Source organism: Vigna radiata, chromosome 1, assembly GCF_000741045.1.
Source record: "Vigna radiata var. radiata cultivar VC1973A chromosome 1, Vradiata_ver6, whole genome shotgun sequence".
NCBI classification, from domain to species: Eukaryota; Viridiplantae; Streptophyta; class Magnoliopsida; order Fabales; family Fabaceae; genus Vigna; species Vigna radiata.
The window spans coordinates 1,178,379-1,192,835 of NC_028351.1; the positions used below are offsets into that span (position 1 = coordinate 1,178,379).

At 34.0% G+C, this 14,457-nt stretch overlaps 3 protein-coding genes across 13 annotated transcripts in view; all 3 read left to right on the forward strand.

Annotated features, from left to right (window-relative positions):
* Positions 1 to 3,900, forward strand: part of LOC111240501 (putative disease resistance protein At3g14460) — a 4,932-nt gene extending 1,032 nt beyond the window's left edge. The window contains exons 2-3 of the mRNA XM_022785507.1: positions 6 to 2,692; positions 3,826 to 3,900. Of these exons, the coding sequence (XP_022641228.1) occupies positions 6 to 2,474 (2,469 nt within the window). The 3' untranslated portion in view covers positions 2,475 to 2,692; positions 3,826 to 3,900. The remainder of the gene's footprint in view (positions 1 to 5; positions 2,693 to 3,825) is intronic.
* A 69-nt stretch (positions 3,901 to 3,969) lies between these two features.
* LOC106753942 (probable phospholipid-transporting ATPase 8) lies at positions 3,970 to 8,424 on the forward strand. Of its 3 annotated transcripts, none has more exons than XM_022781502.1 (8): positions 3,970 to 4,307; positions 4,664 to 4,751; positions 4,837 to 4,945; positions 5,020 to 5,250; positions 5,378 to 5,503; positions 6,370 to 6,468; positions 6,923 to 7,114; positions 8,109 to 8,424. In XM_022781502.1, the coding sequence occupies exons 2-8, from the start codon at positions 4,729 to 4,731 to the stop codon at positions 8,160 to 8,162; spliced, it is 834 nt and encodes a 277-aa protein (XP_022637223.1). In that variant the 5' UTR covers positions 3,970 to 4,307; positions 4,664 to 4,728; the 3' UTR covers positions 8,163 to 8,424. The 3 variants fall into 3 exon arrangements, with proteins under 3 accessions (XP_022637223.1, XP_022637218.1, XP_022637220.1); XM_022781497.1 differs by having other exon boundaries at positions 7,566 to 8,418; XM_022781499.1 differs by lacking the exon at positions 4,664 to 4,751 and having other exon boundaries at positions 7,566 to 8,418.
* Positions 8,425 to 10,128: 1,704 nt separating this feature from the next.
* Positions 10,129 to 14,457, forward strand: part of LOC106763269 (putative disease resistance RPP13-like protein 1) — a 34,289-nt gene continuing 29,960 nt past the window's right edge. For 7 of the 9 annotated variants that reach the window (XM_022781448.1, XM_022781450.1, XM_014647482.2 and 4 more), the window contains exon 1: positions 10,135 to 13,846. In XM_022781448.1, the coding sequence (XP_022637169.1) occupies positions 10,304 to 13,801 (3,498 nt within the window). In that variant the 5' untranslated portion in view covers positions 10,135 to 10,303 and the 3' untranslated portion in view covers positions 13,802 to 13,846. Of the gene's footprint in view, positions 13,847 to 14,457 lie in introns of all 9 variants that reach the window. The other 2 variants (XM_022781464.1, XM_022781461.1) reach the window with 1 other exon arrangement.

The following is a 14,457-nucleotide window of genomic DNA, read 5'->3' on the forward strand; positions in this document are numbered from 1 at the left end:
AAGAGGATGAATGCTGGAAAGTTTTTGAAAAACAAGCACTAAAAGATGATGATCTTCGATTGAATGGTGAAAAAAAGGAGATTGGTAAAAGAATAGTTGAAAAGTGCAAAGGATTACCACTTGCTTTGAAAACAATTGGAAGTCTTCTCCGAACAAAGTCATCAAGCTCATATTGGAAAAGCGTGTTGGAAAGCGACATATGGGAGTTACCAAAAGAAGTTGAAATTATCCCTGCTCTACTATTGAGTTATCAGCACCTTCCTTCTCATCTAAAGAGGTGCTTTGCTTATTGTGCATTATTTCCAAAAGATTATGAATTTGACAAGAAGGAATTAGTTTTGTTATGGATGGCTGAAGGTTTTCTTCACCACTCTAAAATAATCAAGAATGTACAAGAAATTGGTGAACAATATTTCGACGATCTATTAACGAGGTCCTTCTTTCTTCAATCAAGCCTTGAAATCCGGCAGACCAAGAATGCACGTGAAATTGGTGAAAAACATTTGGACGGTCTATTAACGAGGTCCTTCTCTCTTGAATTAGGCTTTGAAATGCGATTCGTCATGCATGACCTTCTGAATGATTTGGCAAAATATGTTTGTGCAGACTTTTGTTTCAGGTTAAAATTTGATAAAGGAAATTGTATACCCAATACAACCCGTCATTTTTCATTTTCACTCGATTACGTAGGATATTTTGATGGTTTACGAAGTTTAACAGACGCTGAAAGACTGCGTTCTTTTCATTCAATTACAAATGGCACGAGATATCATTTTGATCTTCGTCAATTCAATATTTTGGTGCATGAATTGTTCTCCAAATTCAAGTTTTTACGTGTCTTATCTTTGAATGGATATTCTGAGCTTAGTGAGGTCCATGATTCTGTTGGTGATCTTAAACATCTCCGTTCAATAGACCTTTCGCATACTGATATACAGAAATTGCCTAACTCAATAGGTTTGCTCTATAACTTGCTAATACTGAAGTTGAACTATTGTTCATTTCTAGAAGAATTACCTTCAAATTTGCATATGCTCACCAAGTTGCATTGTTTGGAATTTGAACATACAAAAGTGACAAAGATGCCAATGAATTTTGGAGAGTTGAAGAATCTTCAAGCACTGAGTACGTTTTGTGTTAATAGAAATAATGAGGTCATCAGTATTAAGCAACTAGGAGGACTCAATCTTCACGGAACGCTATCAATTATGGAGGTGCAAAATATTGTGAATCCTTTGAATGCATTAGAAGCAAATTTGAAAAATAAACATCTTGTGGTGCTAGAGTTAAAATGGAATTCGAACCATGTATCTGATGATCCAGCAAAAGAAAATAAAGTACTTGAGAATCTAGAACCTTCCAAACACTTGGAACATTTGTCAATCCATAATTATGGTGGTACACAATTCCCAAGTTGGGTATTCGATAATTCATTACCAAATTTGGTGTCCTTATGGTTGGCTGATTGTAAATATTGCTTATGTTTGCCTCCCCTGGGACAATTGTCATCTCTGAAGACCCTCCAGATTACAGGACTTGATGGATTAGTGAGCATTGGTGCTGAATTTTATGGGAGCAACTCTTCTTCATTCAAGTCCTTGGAAATATTGAAATTTTACAACATGAAGGAATGGGAAGAATGGGAATGTAAAACTACTTCTTTTCCACATCTTCGACATCTTGTTATTGTTCGATGTCCCAAGCTGAAAAGTCTGCCAGAGCAACATCTTCCTTTCAAGAATCTAGATATTAATAGCTGTAATAAGCTTGCAATTAGCATAAACAACATGTTCAGATCCTCGCTTCAACTCTTGAGTATTATTTCATGCTCAATTGTGCACATTCCTATGACCAATTACGATTTTCTTGAAGAAATGGAGATTAATAGTGACTGCTACTCTTTTACCATCTTTGAGCTAGATTTCTTTCCAAAGCTCCGTTTACTTCGATTGAGTCGATGCCAAAACCTCAGAAGAGTTTCACAGGGACACACTCATATTCATCTAAAAGTACTAAGAATTAATGAATGCCGTCTATTTGAATCATTTCCAAGTGAAGGATTATCTGCACCGTTGCTACAAATAATTTCAATTCGAGAAGCGGAGAATTTGAAGTTGTTGCCGAAACGCATGCAAATCCTGCTTCCGTCTCTTACTGAGTTGGAGATAATTGATTGTCCAAAAGTGGAGAAGTTCCCAGAAGGAGGTTTGCCATCAAACGTAAAAAAGGTGTCTCTTTCAAGTTTAAAACTTATCGCCTCCCTGAGAGACACTTTGGATGCCAATACATGTCTGAAAAGCTTGACTATTGAAAAGTTGGAGGTGGAGTCTTTTCCCGGTGAAGTTTTGCTGCCACGCTCTCTCACCTCTCTAAGCATCCTATTTTGCCCAAATCTTAAAAAGCTTGACTACAAGGGTCTACGCAACGTCTCCTCTTTCGAAATTTATGGATGCCCCAACCTTCATCTAAGATAATTACAAATACTTCTTGACTCTTCATGAATTGATCTGTTATTCTTCCTGAGACTGACATGTAAATTTTATTTGTAATTCAAAAGTATTACCGAATTTCGGATTTTCTTAAGCAAGTTTCTTACAATGATGGGTACACATCGCTTCCAATGTCTTCTTCACTTCAAGTGATAGCTCTAGGCATCTTCTGTCATGTTGTTTCTGCAAAATTTTGTCTAAAGGTACAAATTCTTTTATTAATTATTGAAATTGCTTCTGTATGTATTAAAGAATATTTCATCTGTATAAAATGTTAACCTGAGAAGCCAGGCTTCCGTGTTTCCAACATTTTCCATATCATGGTAGAGCTTCTCAAACTAGCTATTAGAATATACATACACAAACACATAAATGCCACAGACATGTCTTTATTATTAGTAAAGTACATCAGTCACTTAGCATAGTCAATTGAAGCTGTGGCCAGTCCAACCCGATTGCAGAATGTCCTTAAATCAGTGTCTTAAACATGAAGCTATCTGTGATGGCAATCAACATTGTGAAGCTTTAGCAATTCCATTTAATTGGCGAAACCTAAGCATGCAGCTCTGTAAAATTTGTATGCAAATGTATTTATTATATGGATCCACTCATTCTTTTGTCGGCTCTTTATTTTTAAGCTTAATGATTTAAATGGAAGCACAAGACATCCCATGCTATTCGGCTCTTGTTTATGGTATCCGTGTCTATCTCTGGATAGTTATAGGTACAGATGTAGGGAAATTTTCCTTTCTGCAAAATCACATATAAAGGTAAAGATTCTCGTCTATGCTCTTAAATCTGATTTTAGGATGAAAGATAGAGGGGAAGAATTAAAAAGCCTTTCATGTTTGGAAGAATATTGGGTGAAAAAGAATAATAGTAAACGTCATAGGATTCAATATCTTGAAAAAGAGAACCAAAAATAATGTAAACAATATTTACCCATAAGAAAATCATCTTTACCACAGGGGTCATATATAACTCGATAGGTTGAGTCGCGAGTTGTTGAAAACCTCCTGGTACCCATATTCAATTCCTCTTAATACAAGAATCATCTTTAACTAAGAGAAAATTCTACTTGAAATTTTATAAATTATTTGAATCATATACTGCCATTGAGTGGTATATATTTCTAGTTTGTATTCTTTGTCTTTGTTTCAGATAAATTCTGTCAATAATAGGTTTGAACCTGTTTGATACATTTGGTCCACACAGAGAGTGATTTAAGAAGCTTTGAGCAAGTCCTTACATATCATACTATAATTTTGTTGCATTTTCATATTTCTAAAAATCTGTGTTTAATTTACTGTTCGTTGGTTTAATTTTTGACTAGTAGAGTGTACCAGCTTCTGCATGTCTTGGAGTTCAGCAGTTCCCGCAAAAGAATATCAGTGATAGTGAGGAATGAGGAAAATCAATTAGTGCTTCTATGCAAGGGTGAAGACAGGTTTCAACTTTTATCCCATGTTTTTTGAATAATGGAGTTGTTAGTAGTAAGTTGCGTGTACTGATGTCAAGTTGTGTACTTCCCTGCATATATTCAGTGTAATGTTTGAAAGGCTCTCACAACATGGAAGACAATTTGAGTGAAACGAGGGATCATATCAAAAGGTATGCCGAGGCTGGTTTAAGAACCCTTGTAGTCACATACCGTGAACTTGATGAAGAAGAATATAAGTTATGGGATAAGGAGTTTTCAAAGGTCAAAACTTCTGTAACAGAAGACTGAGATGCATTGTGGATGCCGCTGCTGATAGGATGGAAAGAGATTTGATACTTCTTGGTGCTACTGCAGTTGAGGATAGACTGCAATAGGGGGTAAGTACAAACTTTTTAATCTTCCTAATTCTAATTATGCAAGTCTTTGCATTTATTATTTTTAGAATTTGAACAAAGGGTCGAACTCAATCTCACAGAATCAAATTGTAAAGTGAGAGTTGTCTAAGTTTTATTTAAGCCATATTTCTAGATGTTGTGAAATTAAAGTGGACTAGGGGTGATTTGAATGAAGGCAACTTTCGAAAATTTATATACCCAGTGAGAATAAAATAGAAGTTTCTGACAAAATGAATTTCGGCTCCAGACATAGACCGCTGAAACAGGGAAAAAAAATGAGTTATTAAACACCTTTGTTCTAGATTAGTTAATAGAGCTTATTTGACATGGAAATACAGTTCCTGAGTGTATCGAAAAGCTTGCACGGGCAAAAATCAAGTTATGGGTATTGACTGGAGACAAGATGGAAACTGCTGTCAACATAGGGTACATTAGCAAGGCTTGTTCTAGATTCTTTTTATGAGAAGGTTCTGTAAAATTGAATTTATTTTCCACCCTTTTCTTTGTACAGGTATGCTTGCAGTTTACTTAGGAAAGACATGAAACAAATAGTGATCACTCTTGATTCCTCAGATATCCTATACTTGGAAAAACAAGGGGACAAGCAGGCTTTAGCAAAGGTACACGCCTTAGAAGTTTTTTGGAATTTAATTTTCTGTCATTATTGTAGATCTTTGATACAAAAGTTTCTTAGGCTTCTCTTGAAAGCATTAAGAAACAAATTGGAGAAGGAATCTCACAAATTAACTCTGCAAAAGAGAGTTCTAATGCAAATAAAGGAAGTTCTTCTGGGTTTGGCCTTAAAATCGATGGAAAGTCCTTGGATTATTCTCTTAACAAGAATTTGGAAAGGTCCTTCTTTGAGCTTGCCATTAATTGTGCTTCTGTCATCTGTTGCCGATCTTCATCCAAACAGAAGGCTCGGGTGAGTACTATGGGTGTGCAATTTGAATTTCTGTCATATAAATAATATAAATTTATTGGATAGTTGAGTATAATCATAGCTTGGGTTGTTAAAATGTTATAATCATGTCAGCCAAAAAAATATGCAGGTTACAAGGTTGGTAAAATTGGGAACGGGAAAGACAACCTTATCTATTGGAGATGGGGCAAATGATGTTGGCATGCTTCAGGAGGCTGATATTGGAGTTGGTATTAGTGGTGCTGAAGGGATGCAGGTCTGAAGATGTTCTTATTAGCCTATTCCAGTTACTTCTATATTCAAATTTATGGCAAAAGATCTTATATGAGATAATAACTTCTTGGTGATGTTCTTAAATAAGAGTTTTTTACCTTAATGTACCCTTAATCTTAGCAGGTCTATATGTTCTTAACTCTTTTGTGCTGCTTAACATGTGGTATTACTATGTCATTGCATTTGAATTATTTCAAATTATGGAGAAATTCACTTGACCATAATCAACCAAGCTGTGAGACCAACATGCATGTAACATAAGTTATCAGTAATGGTATTATGTATAGAATAGAGTTTTTAGAGATGACTAATTTTACGAAACTGTGTTCATGTGCGAAACCCAATGAAAATGTTTTATGACAATCAAATGCCACGTAGGTAGTGCCTAAACTCAGAAAATTCAGCATTGTGATGAAGTTAGTTTTAATTTTCTATATTGGATTTGGTGAATGGAGTGATCTTATCATTCAGCCTTTGGATTGAACACATTTTATGGACACAGATCCAAGTTGGGTGTGATTGACATTTAATATCTATTCATTACCTTGAAGAGGAATGCTGGAAATATTCTTAACAGGATAACATTACTGTCTAGTCTTATCGGTTATCTTGCCCATTACTTTTTATACGAGGACCTCCCTTTCCATACAAGTAAGCATCACTAAATAACAAGTAATAGGTATATAAAAGTATTTGATTTAGTAACAACTATTCCACACAGCAGTCCTAAACACATTATTAAGATTTCTGAATGTACATTTTTTTTTTTTGTATAATAAGCTAATGATGAATTGAGTTTGAATGACAGGGTCACAATTTCTGATATCTGTGAATAAATGTTGTCTGCAGGCTGTAATGGCAAGTGATTTTGCAATAGCTCAATTCCGGTTTCTAGAGCGACTTTTGTTGGTACATGGTCATTGGTGTTATCGGCGTATATCAATGATGGTAAAACCATGCATCCATCTATTTCTCATTCTTAAAGATTTAGTGTTCACCTACTCAATGCTTTCACAGTTCAACTTTAGTTTCCTAAATTTTCTGAAGTTACAGAGAAGAGAGAATAACAAAATTCAAGAAGTAACTTAAAAGATAGAAAAAAAAACTTTATTTGATTATTTGAAAACTAGTTTTACAAAAAGTTCTAGTTGCTTCTTACATAGAAGTCTGTTAACATAAGAAAGAGACAGCTGTATAAAACTTATTAATTATTTTCCCTTTTTTCTCAAAATTTTTACTTTCCATGAGTAGAGTTGTGTAGTCCAGAGGAAAAAGATCTTACAATTTTCAGTCTGCTATGTAAGAGTACATATGTTTGGGATCATACTTGTCTAGATAAAAAATAGGCAACTTTGTCCACAAAAAAATTTCTGCTGATAACTTGTTGAATTTTTTTATGCAGATATGCTATTTTTTCTATAAAACCATTGCATTTGGATTTACCCTTTTTTGGTTTGAGGCGTATGCTTCTTTCTCTGGTCAAGCTGCTTACAATGATTGGTACATGTCATTTTACAATGTCTTCTTCACTTCACTTCCAGTGATCGCTCTAGGTGTTTTTGATCAAGATGTTTCTGCCAAACTTTGCCTAAAGGTACTATATATATAGCTTTTTTTTAATTTGCCTAAAGGTAAAATCTATTATTTAACTAAACTAGTTTGTATGTCAATAGTTTTTTTATTTTGTGGAAGAAAACTATTTACATTCAATGTCAATTGGTTTTAAGATGAAATCTAACATTATGATGAAATCTAACTATTTACATTAGAGCCTATATACAATCTCTGTGTACTACCTAGGTATTCCAGGATTGAAAACTTCACTTGGTACAAGTTGATTTTAAGCATTATGGTGGCACTATAATGGTTGTATAGCAACATTGATTTTAGGATGAAATCTAGCTAACACATTAGACTTTAAAATTCTAATGCTATTGTATGGCTGACATGTCTACTGACTTCTTTTATGGCTCTTGATTTTAAATAACAATTGGTTGAAAGCCAAGATTCTGTGCTAATCAATAATCATATGGTCTGTTTTACAGTATCCCTTTCTATATCTAGAGGGAATAGAAGACACCCTGTTCAGCTGGCCCCGGATTCTAGGGTGGATGTTGAATGGAGTCCTTAGTTCTTTAGTAATATTCTTCTTAACCACTAATTCTGTGTTGAATCAAGCCTTCAGAAGAGATGGTAAGGTGGTTGATTTTGAAATACTTGGGGTCACAATGTATACATGTGTGGTGTGGACTGTGAATTGCCAAATGGCATTATCCATCAATTACTTTACTTGGATACAACATTTTTTTATATGGGGCAGCATAGCCTTCTGGTATGTATTTGTGTTGGTCTATGGTTACTTATCTCCAGGAATATCGACAACATCTTACAAGGTTTTTGTGGAAGCATGTGCTCCCAGTGGTCTCTATTGGCTAGTAACCCTTTTGGTTGTTGTGTGTGTGCTGCTACCNTATTTCTCCTATAGGTCTTTCCAAAGTCGGTTTCTTCCAATGTACCATGATATTATACAGAGAAAACAAGTAGAAGGGATTGAAATTGGCTTATCTGATGATGATTTACCTAAACAGGTCCAAGGAAAACTAATACACCTCAGAGAGAGATTGAAGCAAAGGGAGCTGTGAAATGTAAATGCTTCTAAACATATATTCTTTGACCCTTGAAATTCTATTTGATTTCTTGCTGACCTGGGAAGGAGAATTGAAGTAGTGAGAATTGCCAATAGCTTTTAATTTTAATTTTTTTCTTTTCTTCCTTGGTTTTTATTTGTTTATAAAATTAGAAGAAGATAATTTGTGTAGCAGTTACCTGATGTAGATTAGCTATGTAAAGCTTGAGTATTTGTTGTACCGAAAACGGTCATTGTATTTGTTAATGGAAGAATTTCTACAGTTGCAACTACATGAAAATAGTTTATTCAAGAGGACTTAAAGTTCATGATACTTAAAAAGAGGTAATTGTTTTATGTTTTCATTGTAAAATAACTGCACCGTCTGAGGCTATAAAATTTTTCAACTTGTCATAGATAAATCAAAATACCACTAAAACCATTAATACCAGTTATCTAAATTAACAGTCATAGAGGAAGTAAGATGACTTTCAATTAGCAGCTCAATCGTGATCGATTAAAATAATTCTTGGAAAATGTTTTTGTAAGATGATGACTTCAACTCTCCAAATCTTATACACATAATGTCTTTACGTCACGTTATCATGATTTTATAACTTAAAGATGACTTTATAACTTAAAGATCATACATATGAAAGTATCATGACTGTTATAAATGTCTTTTAAGTCACATTTCTAAATTGTAACTCTTAGTTAAATAAGCTCATAAGTGATTGAAATCATTATTGTATATTTTGCTTCTCAAGTAGATCATGCCTTTAGTCCTTTATATACAATATAAGTAATGTTATAAATTCATTAGTAAAGTTTTCATAAGAAACCAGTTTGTTGTAATTTTTCGATTTTTATTGTAGACCCATGTCATTAACAACTATCAGAGGATGAAGGTAAATAGATGTTTGTGGACTTTAGGTGACTACACGACGTACTTTCGTCATGCATTGATTGCTTTAGAAGATGTCTTAATGGTTGATTTTGTGAGTTACTTTATCTGTGTCCATTATTTAAGTTTGTTAAAGTTTGAATAATTTGTGTATATGGTACTGAAAGTGTTGCATATATGGTTGTGAGATGATCTTCCTAAATATGATGGAAAAACATGTCTGAATAAAGATTCAATAATATCAACTTTTGTTACATACTTTAATGCTGTGCTTTTATGTTCTGCGAGTTAACTATGACCTATTATGATAAAATAATATTTTTTTTAGGAATAAGTACAAATATTAGAGAGAAATGTGTGGGATTGGATACCAGATGAAGACAACGTTAGAAAAAAAGAATGTTTTCAAACTTAGATTTATTTATTCCAACTTATTAATGTACATTGTTATTTATTGGAACATATTATTATAAAATAAGGTAGATCATATAAAGTTATATTCTAAGGAATTGTATTTGACATTTAATTGAAATTGGTTTGAAGTTTGTTCATGTCCAGCTTAATGTATATAATGGTAATGAACTTGTGGAAAGAAATACAATATAACTACTCACTTATTTGTTAGTTGATTATCACTTATTTTTTATGTTTGATTTGATAATTTTTTTTTTTTAAAACAGGGAGTGTATTAATGCAGTTTGTTTGTGTTCATAATTACCAACTATAATGACCTTCACGGTTGAGAGACACTACATCCAAATAGTTGTTATAAAAAATTAAGAAAATATGTAAAAAACATTTCCATTTAACTACTCAACTTCTCACTTATTTTTTTACTCAATTATGATTTTTAAGTTTTTTTTTTTTTTCAAAATAATGTAAAAGCAAGTCAGATGTCACTTGCTGATTTCTTATTGTCAGACATCCATTCATGCATTACAGCTGTCTGAACATTTGTATATTAGAAAGGCTGAACAGTTATTGCTTCACTGGGTCCCATAACTCCCTTTCCATCAGGATTTCATACTTTCATTCATCACAACCATTGAATAAATATCAAACTGCTCACATTTTATAATGATGAATAAAACTTATCAAATGTTCCACCATCCTTAAAGTCAAGTCTTCGTCGCAAAATAGCCAACTACCCATTTCGTTGGTGTAGAATCCTTTCCGGCACTAAATTACAGTCCTAAATATCATTTTCACATTACACACTTCCATCCAGCATCCATTCCAATTCAACTCCTATCATGGCAGCAGAACTTGTTGGTGGTGCTCTTCTTTCTGCTTTTCTTCAGGTTGCATTCGACAGGCTGGCTTCTCCTCAATTCGTTGACTTCTTTCGTCGAAGAAAACTTGATGAGAAGCTGCTCGGCAACTTGAACATCATGCTCCACTCCATCAACGCTCTNGCTCATGATGCAGAACAGAAGCAGTTCACAGATCCACACGTTAAAGCATGGCTTTTTTCTGTCAAAGAGGCTGTCTTTGATGCAGAGGATCTCTTGGCTGAAATAGATTATGAACTCACNAGATNCCAAGTGGAAGCTNAATCCGAANCTNAAACCTTTACTNACAAGGTATCAAATTTCTTCAACTCTACTTTCAGTTCGTTAAACAAGAAAATTGAATTAGAGATGAAAGAACTCCTAGAAAAATTAGAATATCTTGCAAAGCAAAAAGGTTCTCTTGGTTTGAAAGAGAGTACTTACTCTGGTGATAGATCAGGAAGTAAACTGTCACAGAAATTGCCATCATCTTCTTTGGTGGTTGAAAGTGTTATTTATGGCAGAGATGTTGACAAAGAAATGATCATTAATTGGCTCACATCTGAAACCGACAATCATAATCACCTATCCATACTTTCCATAGTGGGCATGGGTGGATTGGGTAAGACCACACTTGCCCAACATGTATATAATGACCCAAAGATTGAGGAGGCTAAATTTTATATCAGAGCTTGGGTTTGTGTTTCCGATCATTTTGATGTTTTGACAGTGACAAAATCAATTCTTGAGGCAATTACTAAATCTAAAGATGATAGCGGAGACCTAGAAATGGTTCATGGAAGATTGAAAGAAAAAATATCAGGAAGGAAATTTCTTCTTGTTTTGGATGATGTTTGGAACGAAAGGCTGGAAAAATGGGAAGCTGTGCGAACTCCTCTTAGCTATGGGGCTCCAGGAAGTAGAATTCTTGTCACAACACGTGTTGAGAAAGTTGCTTCTAATATGAGATCTAAAGTGCATCACCTAAAGCAATTAGAAGAGGATGAATGCTGGAAAGTTTTTAACAAACAAGCTTTGAAAGATGATGATCTTGAATTGAATGATGTGAAAAAAGAGATTGGTAGAAGGATAGTTGAAAAGTGCAAAGGATTACCTCTTGCTTTAAAAACAATTGGAAGTCTTCTCCGCACAAAGTCATCCATTTTAGATTGGCAAAGCGTATTGGAAAACAACATATGGGACTTACCGAAAGAAGTTGAAATTATTCCTGCTCTATTATTGAGTTATCAGCACCTTCCTTCTCATCTCAAGAGGTGCTTTGCTTATTGTGCGTTATTTCCAAAAGATTATGAATTTGACAAGAAGAAATTAATTTTGCTGTGGATGGGGGAAGGTTTTCTCCATCATTCTCAACAAAACAAGAATGTACAAGAAATAGGTGAACAGTATTTTGATGATCTATTAACTAGGTCTTTCTTTCTTCAATCAAGCTCCCGAATGCGATTCCTCATGCATGACCTTCTGAATGATTTGGCAAAATATGTTTGTGCAGACTTCTGTTTCAGGTTGAAATTTGATAAAGGAAGCTGTATACCCAAAACAACCCGTCATTTTTCATTTTCATTCAAATACGCAAGATATTTTGATGGTTTTGGGAGTTTAACTAATGCTAAAAGACTGCGTTCATTTGTTCATATTACAAATATTAGAGGTGGCGGTCCTCCTTGTCTATTCGAGAGAATACATGAATTGTTCTCCAAGTTAAAATATTTACGCGTCTTATCTTTGAATGGATATATTGAACTCGATGAGGTTCCTGATTCTGTTGGTGATCTTAAACATCTCCATTCATTGGACCTTTCTCTTACTAGTATACAAAAACTACCCGATTCAGTAGGTTTGCTTTATAACTTGTTGATATTGAGGTTGAATGGTTGTTTTCATTTTAAGGAATTGCCTTCAAGTTTGCATAAACTCACCAAATTGCGTTGTCTGGAATTTGAACGTACACAAGTGACAAAGATGCCAATGCATTTTGGAGAGTTGAAGAATCTTCAAGTACTGAATAAGTTTTATGTTAATAGAAATAATGAGATCAAGCAACTAGGAGGACTAAATCTTCATGGAAGGCTATCAATTAGTGACCTGCAAAATATTGTGAATCCTTTGGATGCATTAGAAGCAAATTTGAAAAATAAACACCTTGTGGAGCTAAAGCTAATATGGAATCATAATCACATCCCCGATGATCCAAGAAAAGAGAAGAAAGCGCTTGAGAATCTACAACCTTCTAAACAATTGAAGAGTTTAAAAATCAACAACTATGGTGGTACACAATTCCCAAGTTGGGTATTCGATAATTTGTTATCAAATTTGGTATCCTTAGAGTTAAAGGATTGTAAATATTGCTTATGTTTGCCTTCCCTTGGACTATTGTCATCTCTGAAGACCCTCAAGATTACAGGACTTGATGGAATAGTGAGCATTGGTGCTGAATTTTATGGGAGCAACTCTTCTTCATTCAAGTGCTTGGAAAGATTGATATTCTTCGACATGAAGGAATGGGAAGAATGGGAATGTAAAACTACTTCTTTTCCACGTGTTGAACAACTTGTTATCCATGATTGTCCCAAGTTGAAAGGTCTGTCAGAACAACTTCTTCATTTAAAGGCCCTATCTATTGAGACATGTGATAACCTCATCATTAGGGAACACAATGTAGACACATCAGCGCTTGAATCGTTGAATACTCACTCATGCCCACTTGTGAATATTCCCATGACTCATTATGATTTCATTCAAGATATGATAATTGTTGGTGGTTGTCACTCTCTTACAATCTTTCAGCTAAATTTCTTTCCAATGCTCCGTTTTCTTAGTCTGGAAGGATGCCAAAACCTACAAAGAATTTCACAAGAGCACGCTCATAATCATCTCAAGAAAATGTCAATATGTAAATGTCCTCAGTTTGAATCATTTGCACCATTTGTACAAATAATTGACATTCGGCAAGAGGAGAATTTAGAGTTGTTGCCAAAGCGCATGCAAATCTTGCTTCCATCCCTTATTGAACTGCATATAATTGGTTGTCCAAAAGTGGAGAAGTTCCCAGATGGAGGTTTGCCATCAAACTTAAAACTCGTGTCTCTCTCAAGTTTAAAACTTATCGCGTCCCTACGAGATACCTTGGATGTCAACACATGTCTTCAAAGCTTATATATTAAATCTCTTGATGTGGAGTCTTTTTCTGATGAAGTTTTGCTGCCACCTTCTCTTACTTCTTTAACAATCAATTGTTGTCAAAATCTCAAAAAGCTAGACTACAAGCTTCTCTATAACGTCTCCTCTCTCACACTTGGTGATTGCCCTAACCTCCAATGCTTACCTGAAGAGGGTCTGCCCAAATCCATCTCCTCTCTTGATATTTGGAGATGTCCATTGCTCAAACATAGTTGTCAGAAGACAGAAGGCAAAGATTGGGAAAAGATTTCTCACATTCAAAATTTGAGTGTTCAGTAATAAGAAGAAGCAGAAGTTCAAAATTAGATGTGCACATGCTAACAGGTGCTAATTCTTCTCACATTCTATTAGAGTGTCATCATATCTAAGTTTGGAATTAAACTTATTTGTTTGAAAGATGAAGAAAATAAAAGATGGATATTTTAAATAGTACAAATTATTATTCGTGGAATGATGAGATGAAAGACCGGTTGTTGTGAAGAAATTGCATGGTTGGTTCTATTTATGAATTCATATATAGAAAATATTTTTTTCGAGTCAAGAATTTTTTTTTACTAAATTCGAAAACTTAAATTTGTTTATCTTTTACTTTTAAATTTTTATTCATTCTAGTTCTTTTATCTTCTAAATCTTTTGCACGTTACACATTAAAATAAGATTTTTATGTGTTTAACTCATGATGTATAACTATATAATTAACTGGACTTGGTCACTCTACATAACTTTTGGAATCATGTCTATACATTACAGGAATCATATAAGAAGCTTTTACCGTGTATGTACTTCGATCTTTTCTCAATCACCAAGTCCTTTTATTACAATTTTTTCTCTCACTATTAATTTATGGTATGGTATAAAAGTAACATCAATATTTATTTAAAAATAAAATTTTATTTCATTCTTTAATAAATAATTTAGTGACCTTTGTTTAATGT